The sequence below is a fragment of the Lathamus discolor genome, chromosome 2, assembly GCF_037157495.1.
Source record: "Lathamus discolor isolate bLatDis1 chromosome 2, bLatDis1.hap1, whole genome shotgun sequence".
Lineage (NCBI taxonomy): Eukaryota > Metazoa > Chordata > Aves > Psittaciformes > Psittacidae > Lathamus > Lathamus discolor.
In genome coordinates, this window is record NC_088885.1 from 18,823,388 (window position 1) to 18,843,083 (window position 19,696).

The 19,696-nt window shown below is 38.0% G+C and overlaps 1 protein-coding gene across 11 annotated transcripts in view; it reads right to left on the reverse strand.

Annotated features, from left to right (window-relative positions):
- TBC1D5 (TBC1 domain family member 5) overlaps positions 1 to 19,696 on the reverse strand; it is a 328,319-nt gene that overhangs the window by 13,938 nt on the left and 294,685 nt on the right. For 10 of the 11 annotated variants that reach the window (XM_065666027.1, XM_065666031.1, XM_065666023.1 and 7 more), the window contains 2 exons: positions 16,260 to 16,292; positions 12,312 to 12,411 (listed from right to left, as the gene is read on the reverse strand). In XM_065666027.1, the coding sequence (XP_065522099.1) occupies positions 12,312 to 12,411; positions 16,260 to 16,292 (133 nt within the window). The remainder of the gene's footprint in view (positions 1 to 12,311; positions 12,412 to 16,259; positions 16,293 to 19,696) is intronic. The other variant, XM_065666032.1, reaches the window with a different exon arrangement.

Below are 19,696 nucleotides of genomic sequence, written 5' to 3' on the forward strand. Positions count from 1 at the left end.
AGCACTGCTTTGAGATGTAGGAGATCCCAGACAGCCATTACATGGTTCTGGACTTGTTTCAACATAGTACTAACAGACCTCTAAGTTTCACAAAATGAACTGTCATACCCTAACTGTATTCTTGACTAAGCCTCAGAAATACTGGAGCTGTAAACCCAGTTGTTCTCTTCAGAAGTCAGCAATATTACCTACTATTATGCTGCCCTCAAACAGGACTCACAGCCCAAGGGATGCATTTTATATAATTGACTAGAATTAATTTTGGGTACTAACTGTCGAATGAGCAGATTCATTTAAGTTTTATAGATATTAGATCAGTAAATCAATAACTGCTTCCTCAGAGAGACCATGATCAGCTGCCTCTACATATTTTAAAGCCATTTATAACTACAGAGAGTAACATGCAAATGATTGCATTCGTGTTCTTCTCTTCTACAAAACACAGAAAAAACAATGCACCAAGTAGTGATCCCTTCACGTCTGTCCGTCTAGAAGACAGACCCGTACCTTTTTCCTTCCACCAGAGGAGCAGGAGATAGGAAGAGCTATGGCCCAGAAGGACGAAGGCACAACATGGACCTAACATTATACTGACATGACAGCAGGTGGAGGAAACTGAATCCAGGAATAACTTTAAACTCCTTCTTCTCTCAGGTTGTTTTCTTCAGTACCACTGCCTTTTTGCAGTGCATCTCTTTCCTAATGATATCTATTTTAAGCCAGTCTCTGTGGGGCCTTTCCAGGAAGATGATTTCTGCTGAGAGAAGCTAACTTGAAATAGCTGCAAGCTTTATTACGAATGCTGCCTTTCTACTACTAGTTCCAGATCAATGACTTGTGAACAATCAACTGTGCCAGAATCATGCTGACTTTTTTCACCCTTGCTTTCCACTACTGATAAGACAGCTCAAGCTCAGAATGCAAAAGTGCTTTCTCATTACCAATGTAGGCAGCAGTAAGTAAGCAAGGTAGAACTGAGTGTATTACTTCACCTCTTTGTTTTTCAAAAGAAGAAAAACAAAACAATTCCAAGGTTCTCAGAGATGTCAAAGCAAAGTCAACTCTCTGGTCTCATATTCCAGTCCTTGTGTATGATCATGCTTATGCAATCACAGTTTACAGAAAATGATTCCAACATCTTCTGCACAGACAGCAAGGCTGCTTTTTCACCAGCATTAGAGAGCTGGAAAGATGGACTGGGAATTTAGCTTCTGAAAATCAATTTTTCTTTCTTTTCACAACAAATACTTGGTTCCTACCTGAACTTGATCTGATTGAGCAGGAAAATGTGCTCTCTCCTTAGAATTGCACAGAAAATAATACTGCATTTCCGTGCCAGCATTAAAAATACAAATGCGAGGAGTCAAATTTCTTCTCAAACAAGGCAGTCTGCCTAAGTGTTCATGAAGGCAACATCGCTAAGTAGCCAAACTTTCTATTATCTATTTCATTGTGAATGTCAACTCTTCTTTAACAATTATGCGTTAAACAATTAACAATTAAATGCATCACTCGGCAACATTTGAGTGTTAAAGAACTTAAAGATCTTAATCTCAAGTATTATTATCAAGTATTCTTTGTGAAGCATCAAATTCTTTAAATATTTTTTTAATATAAATTACGCATTTATATAGTACTTACTTGTGATTTGTGTCTTGTGTGGAGCCACAGCACTTTATCAATATTTAATGTGTGGTAATGCTTGTGACATCAGAGAAATATGTAGTAAAAAGTCACCAACCATCAACTCATGGCAATGCACAGAATCGCTAATGTACAGAAAATGAAGTTGGTAGGGTCATGAAACCGTTTTATCCACCCCTTGCTCAAAGGCAAGATAATTCTTAACTATTAACTCTAATTTGCACATGACAACCAAAGTACGTTTAATATATACCTTATGTCCATGGCAGTACTAAGACAAGAGTGTATTCCCAGATGGCCTGTGCTTTCAAAGAGAATATACAAGAGCACAGGCATTCTGCCTCCCATAGTGGCAGGTGACAGAGTTTGACCTTCCTATGAGGGCTAATTTTTTTGGATTAATTTTGGCCCTCATGGTGATGATAGACTGTATCACCCCACACTCCTTACATGAATGTACAGTACTGATCACTGTTAATACAAATGACATCTGTGCAGTAGCTATCGTTTTATGTGCTCCATGTTCCCCCATCTCCATTCTGCTCACTAAAGGTCTTTACCCATGACTATGAACACCTGCTAGGACCACCAGCCTCTGAGAACTTCCAAGCAACATATTTTTCTTAATTCAAAGCAAGTTTTTTTTTCTCTTCTTTCCTTTTCTAGAATTCTCTTCCTGTTGCTTTTTACATTCACTAGAAATAGAAAAATTACTGTGGTGAGAAGGGACAAGCAAAAGTGAATTAATTCTGCAGAAGTGACAAACTTAATAGCCACAAGAAATTGAAGTTATTGCTAAGGGGAAACTGTAAATTTTCACTTCCTTGTGATCGAAATGATTCTGGTGGGTGTCGGTCTCTTCTCCCAAGTAACAGATGATAGGACAGGAGGAAATGGCCTTCAGGTTGTATCAGGGGAGGCTTAGATCAGATATCAGAAAAAATGTCTGCACCAAAAGGGCTGCCAAGCACAGGATCAGGCTGCCCAGGGAAGTGGCTGAGTCACCATCTTTGGAGCTATTTAAAAGACATGTAGATGTGGTACTTAAGGGCATGGTTTAGTGGTGGACTTGCTAGGTTTACCCTTGGAGTTCATGATCTTAAAGGTCTTTTCCAACCTGAATGATTCTGTAATTCTATGCTTCGTACTGGAATAGATTGCAGACATTACACCTTAAAATTGCTATAGTTGTGTAAAAGACAGTTACTGTGTATCATGTAGGGATTTTGAAAATATGAGGTTTTCTCCTTGTATGGCTGAATTCATTCCAAGTGTTTCTGATTTTACAAGCAGAATTATTTACTCAAATACCACTGCAGTAAATATGACGCAAAAGCCTGGATAGATTGAGCGTTTTGAAAGCAAACATTCATAAATGTCTGAAATGCCATTCAAAACATTCTTGAGGGATTTTCTATGATGCATGTCATATACAGAATAAATGACAACAAACTGTGAAACCTGTTTTTAAAGTTTTCTACCAGATCATTTTATCCAGTCTAGAATTATGATGCTATCTCAACCTGTGATAATACTTTGGAATGTATCACCATGTATTTTCCTTTAATTGACCACTGTCTAGTTTTCCTTGTCTGTATGAAAAACACTGTTGCAGTTACTGGTTTCTACTGTTCTGTCAACTTAATTGCTTATGGTGAGGACTTCTGGAAACAATTAGGCATACAAATTATTTCATTCCAGTTAGCTTGAGTATTTGACCTATGTAGAGAAGCTCATGTGATGTCAAACATTATGCACCTTGTTATTTATATATGTTAAGTGAAGTATACCCTGTTGCATTGTATGCTCTTTTCCACTGTAAAGACTGTATTATAAAAGGCTACGGTTGCATATTTTATTCTTGAAAGACTGAGGGTCAAAGATGGTACATTAACTCCTCAGACAACTTTTGCATTTTGGATCAGGTACATCAATATTAAATTGTTTATATATTTACCTGGTTAATAAGCATAACATTCAGTTTTCTGTGCTATGACTGGTGAAATTCTGCTGCCATTCAGAAAAAAAAAAAAGATGTTGCAACTTATTTCAGATTAAAATCTATGGAGTACCCATGACTTAAGTCTTGGATAGTTGTTTCTTCTGAGGTGAACTGAACATCAATGAAGAAAACTGATACTGACACAGTAGGTAACATGTACATCCAATACATGTTACTGGCATAATTATTCTGGCTGCTGCTTAGGTAAATTGTACGTTTCCTACAGCTATGCTAGCCTGTTAGAAAAGCTAAAGCATAGGAACTAAAGACTACTCTTTATTAGGAAGCAATACAAACAGGAGCTTTCAATTTATATACACAAATTATGGATCAGACTTTCTAGTTCTCTTTAAGGACAGAGGTTGATATAGCAAAGACGCTTGAAGTACCACCTCCATAAAAGAAGGACAGGGAATGGGGCCAGTTTATAAACCTCACTGTGTCATTCAAACTATTTTGTGTTAATCACTCACATGCATTGTGTAACTTTTTTTTTTTTTTTTGGTAATTTTCGAGACTTTAATGATTACCTTGTGGTTATTCCTTCACCGAAAAAATCTCAGTCTATTAATTATGTTCTCTCTGTTCATCACAAACTTGTCTCTAACATGCTGTATAGAACACAGTAGGGTCAAACATGCTGCGAGAAGAGGTGGCAGTACTCCTAGAATCAGCATTGTGCTATTAAAGACTCTTTAAGTATCCATGGAGAGTATTTGGGTGCTGGGTAAAGAAGACTGCAGTTTCTGTTTCACTGCCTGAGAAGATGGATGCCAGAAATAAATGAATTGTACAGTAGATCTATTCAGTAGTATCCAGACTTGCACATGAAACTGTTTTGCCTCTTAGAAGAGACTTTGACTTAAAGTGGCTTGAAAATAAACAAAAAGATACTGCAAGCCCTGTGACATATTTGTACCACTTATTCAGAAGTCCTTAGGAGTGGATTACTGACAGTAGCGCTGGATTTGTGCCTGGATTGGAACTGAAAGGCAAGTCACCCCAAGCAGTGAAATGTGGTTACAGTTACATTAATAAAAATAATTAGAAATGCATGTTAAAGGAAAGCCATTTTCCTCTGCCTTAATTTTGTTCCTGCACTTTCGAATGGCTTGCACAGATTTGATAAATGAACTGATTTTCTGTTTGCTACCTCTGTACAGTTTAGAGTCATGCTGCTGCTGCTCGGTTCTGAAGATGGAGACTTTTCCATGTCACCTAGTCCTTCCACCTACTGCAGTCCCCTTCAGTGAAAACAGTTGTCTGGGATCATTTGAGTACCTTTGTGCTACTCATCAACACATCCTCTAATGATACGCCATATGTTCTAAACATGATGGGCAACTGTGAAAGGCCGAATGAAGAGTGAAGAGTGAAAGAAAAGTACCATATATGTTCCTGCTCACCTGGTTCGTTACCACGAACCATATATATACCATAACTATATGATTTAAATTAAAGGTAGACCTTAAAGAATATAATAATAAGCAAGCCAGTGGCTATGGTAAGGTTCAGCTCTAGTAGTGCCAAAGACCGTTATAGAAATAAAGGGGAAATTAACAATTCGGCCATGCCAGATTTTAGCTTCTTCCGAAGTTTTATTCCTCTAAAGGTGGTACCAGAAGAGAAGCCAATGTCTAAGAGATGCTGGGAAGAAAAGGGTGGGTTGTCAGTGGCTGCCACAGCAGGGGATATTCACTACACAAATGGAAGGAATAAGAGGCCAATGGAAGTAAATATTGTAACAGGAATTCGCTGAAAGTTACAGAGCCAGCTGTTAACAAGGTAATGATGGGGTGCGTAAACTTCATTATTTTAATCTCATTTTCACCCAGACTACTGGCATGAAAGCATCTGTAGGTTCCTACCACGGCTGGACTTTCAGGATTGGCACAGTTACTGTAGAAAGAAAGTAGCTGTCTACCATTTGAACTGTGTGTTTTGACCTCAAGAGTTACCCTCAAGTGACAAAAAGGTGGTTAAAATTCATGTGGCATGAAGAAATAAACTTTTATTCCTCCTACAAAGATATATATATATAGCATGACCAGAAGTGAGAGTCTGAAAGTCATGCTATACAACAAATACTTGTTTCCCAGGAACCATTCCTACATTTGGTTTAATAAATTTGTTAAAGTTCTTTATTTATAAGCTGTTTTTATAGGCTATTTTACATTATTATTCTTGATCAAGGGAACATTCTCCTTAGTTTTAGACTCACAGGGCTGTGTTAGATGTGGCTTTTTTTCACTTACAGCCTTTCTAATGACACTGGGTTTATAAACTATGGATTATTTTATTTATGCCCCAAGCATAAGAGAACTCATTTAATGCACTTACTTCCTCAACAAATGCTAAAGTATTTCATTTGACCACAGGGCAGTGAAATAATTTCCATTTTATTTTAGCCTTACAAAAATGTCATAACTTTTCATCTCACCACAATACATAGAACAATAATTTAGAACTATCTTGCATACATTTAACAAGTACTGCATCCAGATCTATACTGGGCAATATATCAGCCCCTAAATAATTAGTAATTAAGCCAACTTTCTCCTCTCCCTTCCTCTGTGTAAATGATCCTTATAATGAAATGCATCCTTGTAACAGTTGCATTGACTGTTAAAATTGGGATGGATGAAGTTAGTCTAATTAAGCCTTTAAAGATTCTGTTTCACAAAATAACTGTAATTATGCTAGCAACTACATCCTGTAAGTTTTTATTCTTCTATTTTTATATTTTTCCATCCTTGCTCATGGTGTTTGCAATAATCACAGTGAAAAGGTGGCTTCTAAATAATAATGTTTGTGTGGGAGATGCCAGGCAGTAAGTTAAGTGAAACTTACAACTGCTAGCAGTGCCTGATGGCTGTGGCAGGGATACATCCTGTGATCCCATCCAAAGGGCTCTCTAAAGACCAGCTTTCATTTTTTGTGTTACTGTGATGCTTCTGGGCATTTTGTAAATGAGACATAATCCACACTGGAGGGGCAGAGTTGTACTGGAATACTGCTGAAGGACATGGCAACATATTACAGATAGCAGTGGTCATATTAGAAAATGCACCGAAAGGACAACCTAACCAGCCCTATATGGGTAGCTCAGAGAAGGATTTATTTCCTTTGGCTTAGCAGAGCCAGCATGCTTAAGAATAAAATTACTGGATGTGGGTGACAGCCGAGAGGTATTTGCAATGTTGCCTCCAAGACAAGTAATGATTTAAAAATCTGGATATTGAGCAGCATATTTCTGAGACCCACCTGAATATCTCTGTAGCAGCTTGCTCAAGTTCAGCAGTGACAGTATGAAGTTAATAAAACTGGGCAGACTTATGTTTCTTCTCTGTAATTGGGTACCTTTGCACATATTTCTAGGCTGCTGTGCAGAACCCTGTGAGCTAACTGTGCAGTGCCAGTATGAGCCCACAGGGCTTATTAGCTGAGGCTCTATGCTGTGAGAAAGCAGCTAAATTGCTTCTGAATCTCAGTGAGCTGGGGAAGCAACCTGTTCATCTACATACTGCTGCCCTTAAGCAAAAGCAAGCGTGGAATGACCTTAGTTTCTCTACTTTCATAACCTGATAAATTGCCCATCAAAAAAGAATAGTTTCTATATAAAGATCCCCATATCTAAGTTAATACTGAACCAATGTTCCTTTAAATTGCCTTTTATGAAAAGGACTTCCTGTACTACATGCATAATTATTTGGTAAACTTTCACACACTTGGACGTCTGAAACTCTGCCTCTGTTGGAAACAAATGGTAGGTTCTTCTGTCTTACAGAACAGTGATGGATTGGTTCCTGTCCCTTATAAGCAGAAGACATTTTAAAATGTAGCACTTTTCTGTCTGGAAAAAAACCTGCTAACCTCATAAACACCTTTCACAATCTCTCATATTAGTACCTGCCTATGGAGGACTGCTACTTCCCCAGGGTCTCAATTTATTTTTTGTTAGGAGGCTGTGCTTTAATGCTGGGCCAGTGCTGACATGGCCCAAACCCTTAAGATACTAGAGTAACAGATGGTGTCAGATGGAAGTGTCATTAACCGGTGTCACCTGAACTGCCATTTAACAGTGCTGTATTGGCTTGAGCCTGGGACATAAAGATTTGCTCTTTGAGACCCTCTAGACTGACTTCATGCTGAGCTAATAGGTCAAACTCAGTTCTATGTCAAATATGAAGGACAAGAGAGGAGCCTTCCAGCAGATACTGTGGAGCCCTGTGACTGATATTTGGGTGCATGTGTCTCAGAAAAATTATTCATGACCTGCTCTAAGGCAAAAGGCAGAAGTCACATTTATCAGGGAAAATCTTCTTCTGAGTGCACTTGATGCCTTTCTTTCCACACAGTGAAAGAAAGAAGGAAAAAATCAAAATTCTTCGAAAAGTAAATAAGATTATGGCAGGTCATAATACTGCAGTACTTAACTGGTATATTATGGCTTTCTGAATCATTGAGCCTTAAGGTATTTATGTGTGCTATCAGAAAGAAAAATGCTGAAGAACATTACCATATTACGGAATACATCAGGGACAGTATTATTTCCTAAAATCGGCCAGTGTATGTGAAAAAGCAACATCAAGAAAATGTATCTGGAGCAGTAATAGCTATGGCAACTATAGTCTCTCACTATCAGCAACGTAATATTCTGCATTTACACTGTGAACAAAGCCTCAGGATGGGCTTCTAAGATCGGATGTATCTTCATTAATGGAAAAATTAAACACGGGATTGTTTTTTGGTATTTTTTGAAAGGTATGACAAGCTTGTGAAAAGGGGTGGGAACAGAAGTAAAATCTGCTTTACCCTTGGCTATTTTACACATAAAAATGTCAGTAATTGTCCTTGGAGGCATTAAGAGGCATTCCATCTTAGCAGCTCTTCAGTGGTTAAGGAAGAGGGAGAAGAAAATCGTATCTATTTCTAATGAACAGCCCTAAGAAGGAGATAAAAATCACTGAATGACTTTCCTCCATTTTCATAATCAAAAACCTATTACTAATTTCTACATAGAGCACTAAGCAGCAATATTTCGGAACCATCATTCATTCCCATGGTAACATCCCCTGATACTACAAGCAGTTAATTATGTCGTTGCCGTGTGGTACACAGTGTGGTTTATTTACGGAAGGAGATAAACATTTAATGAAAGCACCTTTGAATATATGAACAAAATAAAACCTGATGTCTTTCCTCATGCTTTATGCAAAGAAAATACAGTATTAGCAGATACCTGCTGAAACCTATAGAAATGCTCTTGGTAAAAAAATATACTACCATTATAGAGCAAAGAGAAGATGTTTTTAATTAAACAAAAGTATTTCCTAAAAAGGCATCATATAAAAATATACTCTGTATGACTGGATTTGATATAAATAGATTATTAATTACTAGGGATCCAAACCAGAATAGATGACTTTGTGGTCATTTTAACATTTCTCAGCTAAAATACACATCCCCTTTCTGTCATGAAGTAAATGCACCTGACTGTCATCAGGATGCCCCCTGTAAGGGAAAGGACCTGAGAAAAGACAGACAAAAATTTCTGAATTGTCTCACTGGAAACTGCAAAAGGAACATTCTGTACTTGTTTTACATCCAGATTTATAGTGCCTGTTAAATAATTCTGTTGTGAATGGTCACTGGATATGCACTGTTATAAACTTAAACTAATATTATTTTGTTAACCTGCAAGTATAATGTGGTCAATACAGGAAGAAGAACACGGGTTGAGTAAAGTCTGGAAAAACCTGCTTAAATGTCAACCTAAAAAAGGTTTTTTGAAAATAATAACCTTAAACTTTATAAAATTTAAAAGGCAGGCCTTAAACTAAAAACCAACTTACTGACATTTCTTAAAAACATTGTATAACTCCTTGTTAAAGGAGTTAGTTCTGGAAGGCTCCTCAAATTTTATCTATTTATTCTTATCAATAATTTTGCCAACTCTTAGATGTATGATGGCTAAATCTGCAGTTTGAATGGTAGAATAAAACAGACTGTACTGCAGAGTTACCTGAAGTACTCAGCTAAAAAGCCAAATGAAAAGAAGTGAATTTTAATATGATGAAAAGCAAGGAAAACATACAAAAATAAACTTTTCCTGATTTACCTACAGGAGAAACCCTCTGTTTAAAAAACTGTTTCATCAAATTGTAGAGGTCATAATGGATTATCACTGCAATCTATCACTGTACCAAAGAGCACTAACGTGACACTGTATTAAAAATGTTTAAAAAGAGGAATGCCACATAAGAATAGAGATGACCTTCTGTTTGCTAACTAACCACTTTGCTGAGTCCAGTGCTGATACAGCATATCTTGATCTGATTAAGCCACTTCAAAAGGTGCATGAAAACCCTGAAGAATTCAAAGGAAGACCACAAAAATTATCAGATCCCAAAAGCATCCCATAGAAAATGTATCTTAAGTATTCTACCTAGCAAAGACAGTGTTGAGAGACTACTTAATGACCGTGTATAGGTAAGTTAAAAGAGGATTTTCAACCTTGCTATCAGGAATGATATATGAGCCAAAAGCTGAGTGATGAAGTCAGAAAAATTCAGCCTCATAGGAAGAAGTAATATCCTTGAAGTGTCAGGGCAGATGACAAGCAGAGTCATATAACTCAACATTATCTGCTCTGCAGTCTCTCAAATGAAGCAATTTTCATGGGTAAGGGATACTTGGGGGAGAATCAGACCAGGTGCAGTAGCAGCCCCTGCTAACTTTTCCCTTAATCCAGAAGTGAAGAGATTTGCTCCAAGGTTCATCTTGCTGCTATTCTCTGAAGCCCTGAGCAGTGGATGGACACTGGAGATAAACCTCAAAGGGGTTCTGTGGTGCTATAGAGAATCATTTTGTTGGACAGCCTGCTGGCATGTGCTGCTCAGATGAATGTGATGGGCAGATTTCAGCTCAGAAGGGATTTTGCACAGGTCAGACCAGCAGAAATCCTGTTGTTTTTTTCCTGCCTTCCCATGGAACATCTACTGGCTGATTTGGGGATACTTAATTTCATCAGTTTGCTACAGAAGCTGTGAAGGTTGGTGGGATCTCAGTCTCTCTTGTGCTCTGTTTATCATGTGTAACTGTTAAACTATATATGATTTAAACACATTAGTGTAACCCAAATTTACAAAGTTAATAGCCTATGATGTTGACAAGACATGCAGGAATATTGTGAAGAAATATAAATAGTGGGACTTAGAAGGAACTAGGCTGGAAGGCTCTGAGAGCACTGCAGAAGTGCCATGGTACATGCTGCAGCCACAGGTGCATAGGGAATGCCTTGTCTTGAGGGGGTAACAAATGACTTCACAATGTTCTCAGGAGACTACTGGACACTACTAGGCTAAACGTTTTTGTTTCTAACATATCTGAGAAAAAGAATTTAACACCTGGATATTACCACAAATCCTTTGCTTTCACTTCATGGATCCAGCACCCAAAGACAGACTATTCCAAGCATCTCTGTCTGGTTTTATTCTGATCTCTAGTCCAGAGCTGTAGCTGGTGAAATGCTTATGCTTGTGCTTGAACTGATACCCCTGCTAAACACTCATCTTCTTTCCTAAAGGAAGGAATCTTCAACATTTCTTCTTGACACAGTAATCTTTTCCCCATCATTTCAGTAGCTCATAATTTATCCCTTTTGCTTACTTCTAGACTCATCATTGTTATGGCACCCTCACAGAAGCAATACAATATATCCGACTAAAGCTGCTGGAGTTAGAGGTTTACACTTGGCTTTTGAAGGCTGTGATTTCAAACTTCCAAATAACACAATATTTATAGCTTTACCTAGGCTCATAACAGTGGCTACTAAAACACCCACAAAAAAGAAAATGAAAATACAAGTATAATATGGCTTTCACATCTGATCTTTTTGACCTGGCAAACTTAGGTATCATATACTTAATTCTATCCACTGAAAGATTAAATTTTAATTTATTTTGTTTAACTGTTGCAGGCTGTAAAGAAACCTTAAAATTACAGCAGTTGTACCCTGATTTCTTAGCAACAATGCTTTTTCACACAACTAAATGTATTAAATTTTGGAGTGTGGTTCAATACAGTTTAAAAGTGCTGCTTTTATCAAAGCACATCTACGCATATTCACACCTGAAGTGACTGAAACTTTTTATCTACTTTCTCTGATTAGACTTCACAATATCTATATCAAATTTGAGGTTGGAGTCTTTGCTGGTTCTTTTCCCAGTGTATTGACTTGCATCTTACTATATTCCTCCTGGTAGAGAAATATTCATACACCGTGAAGATCCTACATTTAATGAAAGTGTATGAATTTTATGCAATTATCACTGCATTCATCAAGTATCATTCTGGGACTACTGTGAGCTCCACAACATTCCTTACAATACAAAAAGAAACAGACAGGGTGTCTATGCCAAATGCCTCTATGATTTTTTTTTAGCATCATCAGTGGATATCATACTCCCAAGTTTAAAACTATGACAGCATAAACATACAGTGGTTAGCAGCATTAACAGAAAACTGAGTATATCAGTTCAGTCTTCTTCATGGCGTATAAAATACTAGGTACTGTATTACATAAATACTATTTTTGTTCTAATCCAAACATGAAAAGAGCCTTCATAAAGATTTACAGGTTAATAGAGAGTACTGCACTTACCAAGATGTGTGTTCATCATCTTCGCACAGTATTTGCACATGGCTTCCAAGTCATTTAGTTGTCCTTGTAGGAATGAAATCTGGGCCTCCAATTCCTCCTCCTACAATTAACAGATTATTAGCATCAACTCCCCCCACCCCCCCTCAACTTTCTATAATACACAGTAAAAGTGGTAAACTAACCCCTGACTTGCTTAGACATCTTTTAATTTTTCCTATTCTTTGGTTCTTGAGAAAACTATGGAAATAAAGAGAATCACCTTCCAACTGTGTTAATTAAAACAATTTTAAATTCTTTTGTCATTTCATGGCAGTAACAGGGTTTAATGTTTCAGTGTTTGTTAACACTACTCTTTTTCCTTCTAAAGAGTCAAATAAAAATCTGTCTACGTGGACCCAAGACAGTTGAACAATTTGTATTTATTTGACAGATTAGCTACCTGGTTTTGCTTGTGCAAACACAGTACCACAGCAATGGTGGTAAAAAACTCACCAAATGAAAAAACTTCTTATTTCTGGCAGAATAAATTCCACAGCAATTCCTTTGAAACCTCAGAATTATTATTTTTTATTATTATTTCAAAACATGTATTTCATGAGACCTAATACCATACCTCAGGGATGCATTACTGCCAAGTATTTTGGCATATTTATTTTTGTATCATGCTCTAGCTGCATGAAAAACCTGCACTTCTATACATCTTATGTAATAGTCAGGTGAAAACTCATGTACCTTAAGTGATTACTCTAAATTATCATGTTATATTTAAAAGCATTGAGTAATTTAAAACATAAATTAAAAAATATTTTTGATTTTCGGGCTGAGGAGAAACATTCTGATCTAGACACATGCCCTATCTAAGCCATGGGAACTACCTCAGCTAAGACTCCCTCTTTGAACTCCTTTGTTTGGTGGTTTAGAAATGCATCCAGTCTTGACTTTGAAAACTGTTCTGCAGAGAAAGCTCAGCACTCCTTTGGAAAAGTTCCTTCAAAGCTTATGTCACAAACCGTATTAAGCAGTTTTTTGTTTAAGTATGCTACTGAATTCAAGATATTCAGATAAAAGAAAAGTAACTGTTTAGTCTCTCATTTTTCTTAGGAGTTTTGCAGTTCCATTGTAGTCTTGTTTAATGGAGATTGCTGAATGTTAGAGTGTGAATTACGTTTCAAATGAAAACAAATCCAAAACTGATCAGCAAGAATAAACAATGAATCAATCTTGATTTAAAGGTTATCATAACCTCCTCTGAAACTGAGTGAGAGCTAAGCAAAGGAAACTTTGTACCAATGCAGCATATATACAAAACCAACTGATAAATAGAAAGAAATTTAACAATAGCATTCTGCAAGATCACCTTCTTCCCTTCACACTTTTTCCTCCCACTTACAATCTGCAGATACTATACATTTTTTCTTTGCTATTTCCTTATGTTAATATACTCTCACCTTATTTTATACTTTGACCATGTAAGCCTCAAAGGGATTGAATTTACGTTCCAAATTTATAGTTGCTCAATGAGTAACTGCATTTATAGAATCACAGATTAGTCTGGGTTAGAAGGGACCTTCAAAGGTCATCTAATCCAACCCCCCCTGCAATGAACAGGGACATCTTGAACTAGACCAGGTTGCCCAGAACCACAACCAGCCTGGCAAAAGTCTGCAGTTCTGTCACAGCCTATACAAACATATTTGCATTGATATTTCTATTCAAGCAATGTCCCTGCAGAAAACCTGTTCCCAGCACATACAGCTAGTGACTGCAAAAAATAATCTACCATAAGTTTTAAATTACCACTGCACCACAAGCGCAGATAGGGAAAGGCATCAGTATTTGAGTATTTTACTATAAAATAACATAACCAAATTCTAAAATCATTAGCCAATAATTGAAACCCAGTTTATCTCCTACAAGTGAATATGAAACATGCTTCCCAGACTATTTTTTTCTCATTCATGGATGAGAAGTGCAGTAAATTGATCTTAAAATGCTTTTGGACAGCTCTATCCACTTGAATAGATTCTGAAACTAACCTCTTCATTTGGCAAATGACATGGCTGCTGAGTAAACTACATCCACTGTTCTTTTAGCTCATTAGGATCCAGCATGGGGAGCAGAAACATCCAGCAGACCCAGCACTCACAAAGGAGGTGCCAAATGAGGCTTTCCTGCCAAGCGGTAAATCTTGCACAAGGCTATGCAAATGCATTTGGAGTTCCTGACTTATCTGGCACCCTCAGGAAGGGCACCAAGGAGTGCTGCCAGTGGGATGTGCAAATAAGCAAGACAGTTAACATGGCACTTGACACATGGGAGACCCAGATGTGCTGTTTGCATAAGAAGACAACACTCAAATGGTGATGACTTGCTACAAGACATAAGCCCTGCCCCTGCTGTCACTTGCAGTGCTGTGGCAACCTCCCTGCACCCTGAGTGTAACCTTCCCGGTGGAAGGTTTGCCCTGTTGCATTTGCTGCAGCAGCAGGTAAAGCCCTTCAAGAAGAGACAAATGTGTTGCATTGCATGAGGGGTGGCAAACAGGTGATTGACAGGATCTGTTAAGATGTAAAAGCTTATACAACTAACAGGGAAGATGTAACTGAGGCAAGACGGAGCGGGAAGAAGGCATGCACTCCTATGAGGGTGGGAACTGGTAGCTTGGGACTTAGAGCAGCAGTGGTGCAGGGCTCAGGCAGCACAGGGGAAGAACAAGTTCCCTCAGGGGAAGAATCCAGGCTGGACACCATATCAGAGTGCTAACAAGAGAAGGTGGTGAGTGACAGTGAGAGGTTGGTGACTTTCTTCCAGCAGACTCATCAGCTCAGGAGGTTTCTTGCCTGCATGGACCTTCCATTTGTGGTGTTGCCAAAAGACTGGGGTCACCTAATGTTCTGACTTTTTTCATGCTTATTCATGGATACACCAATGATACAGTGATGTAAAACCATTTCAGTTCAAAAGTGAATGCAGGGCTCTTGGTGGACAGGAGTCCTGGCAGTGTATCTCTCTAATCCTGAAGCAAAGGGAAAAAAAGGCTGGACAGCAGCAGATGTATTCAGTAAACCACACATGGCTGCATATTTCTTAGCACCAGCTAAGGTTCCACTGTTTTGCTTGTGGCAACCAATTTGATCAGGGAAGACAACTTAGAGAACAGGTATACCTAGCAGAGAAGGGGAATACCTCTTCGTTAACAGTTGCTGACTTAGAGCAGAGGACTGTCTGTCATAGGAAGGAGACCTAACCCAGAAATACATGGGGAAGCAGCACATACAAAATATGCAGAAGGTCCACTTGGCTGAGTAAGGAGCTTCTTAAGGAGCTAAAATGGGAAAAGCACATATGGAGATGGAAATGGTGGAAATGGAGAGCACATATGTGGAGACAATGACGGGAAATAAAGCACACAATCATTGTTTGGGCACAGGAACAAAACTAGGAAGAACAAAACCCAGCTGGAGCTAAAATAATGGGGGACAGTAAGGGGGAACAAGAAGAAATTTTACAAGAACTAGAGCAACAAAAAGAGGTTCAAAGAAAACACTGGTCTGCTTCTTGCTAGGGGAGAGAAGATAATGATGGATGATACACAAAAGCCTGCAGCTCTCAATACCATTTTTGCCTCTTGCTTTTTAGGCTAAGTCTGCTCCCAGATCTCTTCATGTACAGTTTGGAAGGAGAGGGATGTCTAAAGGGGTGGGGGGGAAATAGTTCTGTGAATACCTGAAGAAGCAGTATGTGTTCACATACACGGGGCCACAAGGAATCATCACATCCACGACTGCTGAAAATGCTGGCAATGTGATTGCAACACCACTGGTGATCATGAAAAATCACTGCTATTACAGGACATCCTTGATGACTGGAGAAAGGTTAATTTTACATCCATATTAAAAAGAAGAAAGAGAAGGAGGATCTAAGAAATGATACAAGTGTTGGCCTCACCTTAGTCCTTGGAAAAATCGTGGAGCACGTCCTCTTGGAATCAATTTCCAACATGTAAAGGACAAGACAAGAGTCGAGAAAAGTCAACAGGGATTTACAAAGAGCAGATCATGCTTGACCAGTCTGGTTCCCCACTATGATGAAATGATTTGCCATGCAGATGAAGGGGGAGCAGTGAATGCAATATATTTTTACTTTAGTTAGGCTTTTGGCACATTTCCAAAAGCATCATCATTGATAATATGACAAAATATGGGCTGAACAAAAGGATTTTAAGTAGGCTGAAAACTGGTCGGACCTCTAACCTCAAAGAATAGTCAATGACTTGATGTCCAGATGGTGACTGGAAATGAGCACAGTAACTAATGGACTGCTGTGAAGATACTGCTCAGTATCTTCATCAACAGCTCATATGAAGTGGCAGAATGGACACAGTAGATTTTCAAAGTCGGGAGGTGTGGCTGCAGTGCTGATTGGTAGAACTTCAATTCAGAAACACCATGAGACACTGGAAGCCTAGGCAAGAGAAACATTTTGAGGTTTCTGTTTTAGAGACTTCAGTAAGTGCAAAATTCTGCACCTGAGGAGAAAAAACCCAATGCACCAGTGCAGACACAGAAGGAACTTGCTATGTTTCAGGCCTGCTAAAAAGGATTTATAGGCTACAGTGGCTGCTGAATTGTTTATAAACTAATAAGGTTCTCTTACCACAAATAATGTAAACAGTGCAATGGGCTATATTAGGAGAAATGGCATCAGCAGATCCAGGAAAGTCATTACCCTTACCTACTCTGTGCTCATGAACCCCCACCTGGAATAATGTTTTGGGTCTCCAGTTCAAGAAGGATGTTGAGAAACTGGAGAGGGTCCAGTGCAAGGCTACTGTGACGGTTACAGGTCAAACGGAGAGGCTGAGCAAGATGAGCTTACTTATTTTGGCAAAGAAGAGCCTAAGGGGATCTGCTGGGAGCCTGCAGCTAGATAGAGCTTCACAGATCATGTAATAAAACTCCTCCCAGCAGCAGCAAACGGCATAGAAGAGACCATGGCCCAAAATTGCCCCTTGGGAGGTTCAAACTGATCATTAGGAAACTAATCTTCATTAGAAGAGCAGTGCAACACTGGAAGAAGTTACTCATAGAAGCGATAGAGTATCTATTCAAAGCCACTGGCCTGATCCAATGTTAGTGATTATCCTGCTCCAAGTAGCAGCTTGAGCAGAAGTCTCTTCTAATCAACATTTCTGAGACTAATTTTTTTACACTATCTTTCTGATTATGTTCTGCAAATTATGAATGTTTTAATGTTTTGTAAACGTAAGCAGCAAAATCACAAAACCCATCAGAAAAAAAAGGACTTTTTTTCATTATTCTAAAGTCAAATTCCTTAGCAGTAATAGATGAAACAACTAATTTATAGCCATCATTGTGCAGATGCTCTCAATGCTTGTACAGACAGTATTCACTGTGCTTTTCTCTAAGTGCCAACTTTAGTGTTCCACTGTGCTGAGAAAACAAGTACCCTGGATACCATTTTTTATTTTGTGTACAAATTGTAGTGCTGATTTGATCTGTCTTATGCATGAACAGAGACTTAGAAATTCTTTTAACAGGCCAAATGTAAGTCAAGAGAAAAACAGTATGGTCTATGCTTCCTTGAGAAACTGACCTTTCAGCTGATCTGACACACAGTACCAGAAATACGTGAACAGTGATTCAAACTTATTCTGCCATCGCTCAAAGGTTAACCAGATGACCACAAAATGAAAATAAATGATTTAAATTACTAACCAAAATAAAAAATCTATGTCACTTATCAAACAACCTATAAAGCATATAATCTTGACATTTTATAATACTGGGAGCTGCATTATGAGGAAGAAAAAACAAATCAAGCAGCAAATCAAAGGAATCCCATGCATCAGACATAGGAGACCAATATGTGCAAATTTAATGATGCAATCTTGCAGAAAACCAACTTCATGATACTTTCTGAAACTTTAGTCCCAGGGTCCTCAGAAAACTTTTCTACACCTTCAACATTCTAGCTGATGTAGAGATTTTACAGATAATCAGTAACATCTTGAATAGGAGAATGGAAAGTAAGCATATTATTTGCGATGCCACACTGATTTATGTTTCACTAACAATATAAAGCAGGTAAAGTATTTATGCCTCAAGTCAAAGCAAGACTCTGTTTGAGTGCCTTCATATACACATCTCCAACTATTTTCCTTATTGTGGCAAGACTGAATCTGCGTAACACTTAACTTCTTACATTTCTGTTTCTCATATTTGTCTTCTTAGCCACATCCAGAACTTTGCTTACATTGTTACACTTCCTATTTTCTTTTGACATGAAAACTAATTCCTTTATGATTAATTATTTGCCATTTCTTTGCTATTTTTTCCACCAATCTATACAGTTCTGGTGCTTTCCATTTGTCCAAAGCTCACTCTTCCCTTTTTATTACCTTTCCTTTCATCTATCTTCTCACCTTTACAAAGACAGCTATGGAAGTAAATTTTTTATATCCTTCGTTCTCTCCTGAGCTGATAATGAGATCAGCCATGCCGTTACCATACCCTGTTTTTCATCAAATTTTACTGTTTTGGAAAAGCAGCTTTGACTAGCTGAAGATGGTTAGCACGTTCAGGAGGAGATTACGGAAAGTTTTACAGTTTTGACACTGCAATCTTACTCTTTTACAGCTGATCGCTTTACAAGCTGCAACAAGGTTTGCGGACATGGTGAGGGCACTGGAATATAGCAGCATACACAAGCCAAAGTCTGAAGAAACACAGTTTTAGAAGAACCCACTCTTTCTCAAACTTTTTTTTAACAGTTTAAACAAATTATCTCCAAAATAAATGACATGCAGTTTAACACAGACGTATGGAAAACAGGGACATGAACTCACAATATCAGGACTGTAACATCATTCTTTCATAATATAATTTATTTTTCAGTCTTACTGCTCAGGAAATGAAAGAAAAAAATGTATTTTGTCTGTTTTATGTATGAAGGAAGAGTAAACTCTGCTGTGAAAAGCTAACAACAATATATATCCAAACACTTCGTTCAGGAACACCTGGAATAGCAAAACTCCATTCATCTTAAAGCTGAACCCTGAATATGAATTAACTTGGCAGCACTACCAAGTGTTCAGTATAGTGGAAAAGAAACTATCTTCAAAGAGAAGAATGTTTACAGGTATTTAAGGTGTTCAAGCAATAATGCTGAAATTTAAAACATAACACAAAAAAAGTGACAGAACTCTGTCAGAGAAAAAGACCAGTCTTTCTGGTGTCTTTTCTGATGCTGGTGAACAAGAGGTCAGCTAAAGTGTAATGAAAAACGTATGTCATGATAAAATCATGTAATGGTGCTGCCCAAAATACTCTCCCAGACTACAGATTTGCAGATCAGGGATTTCT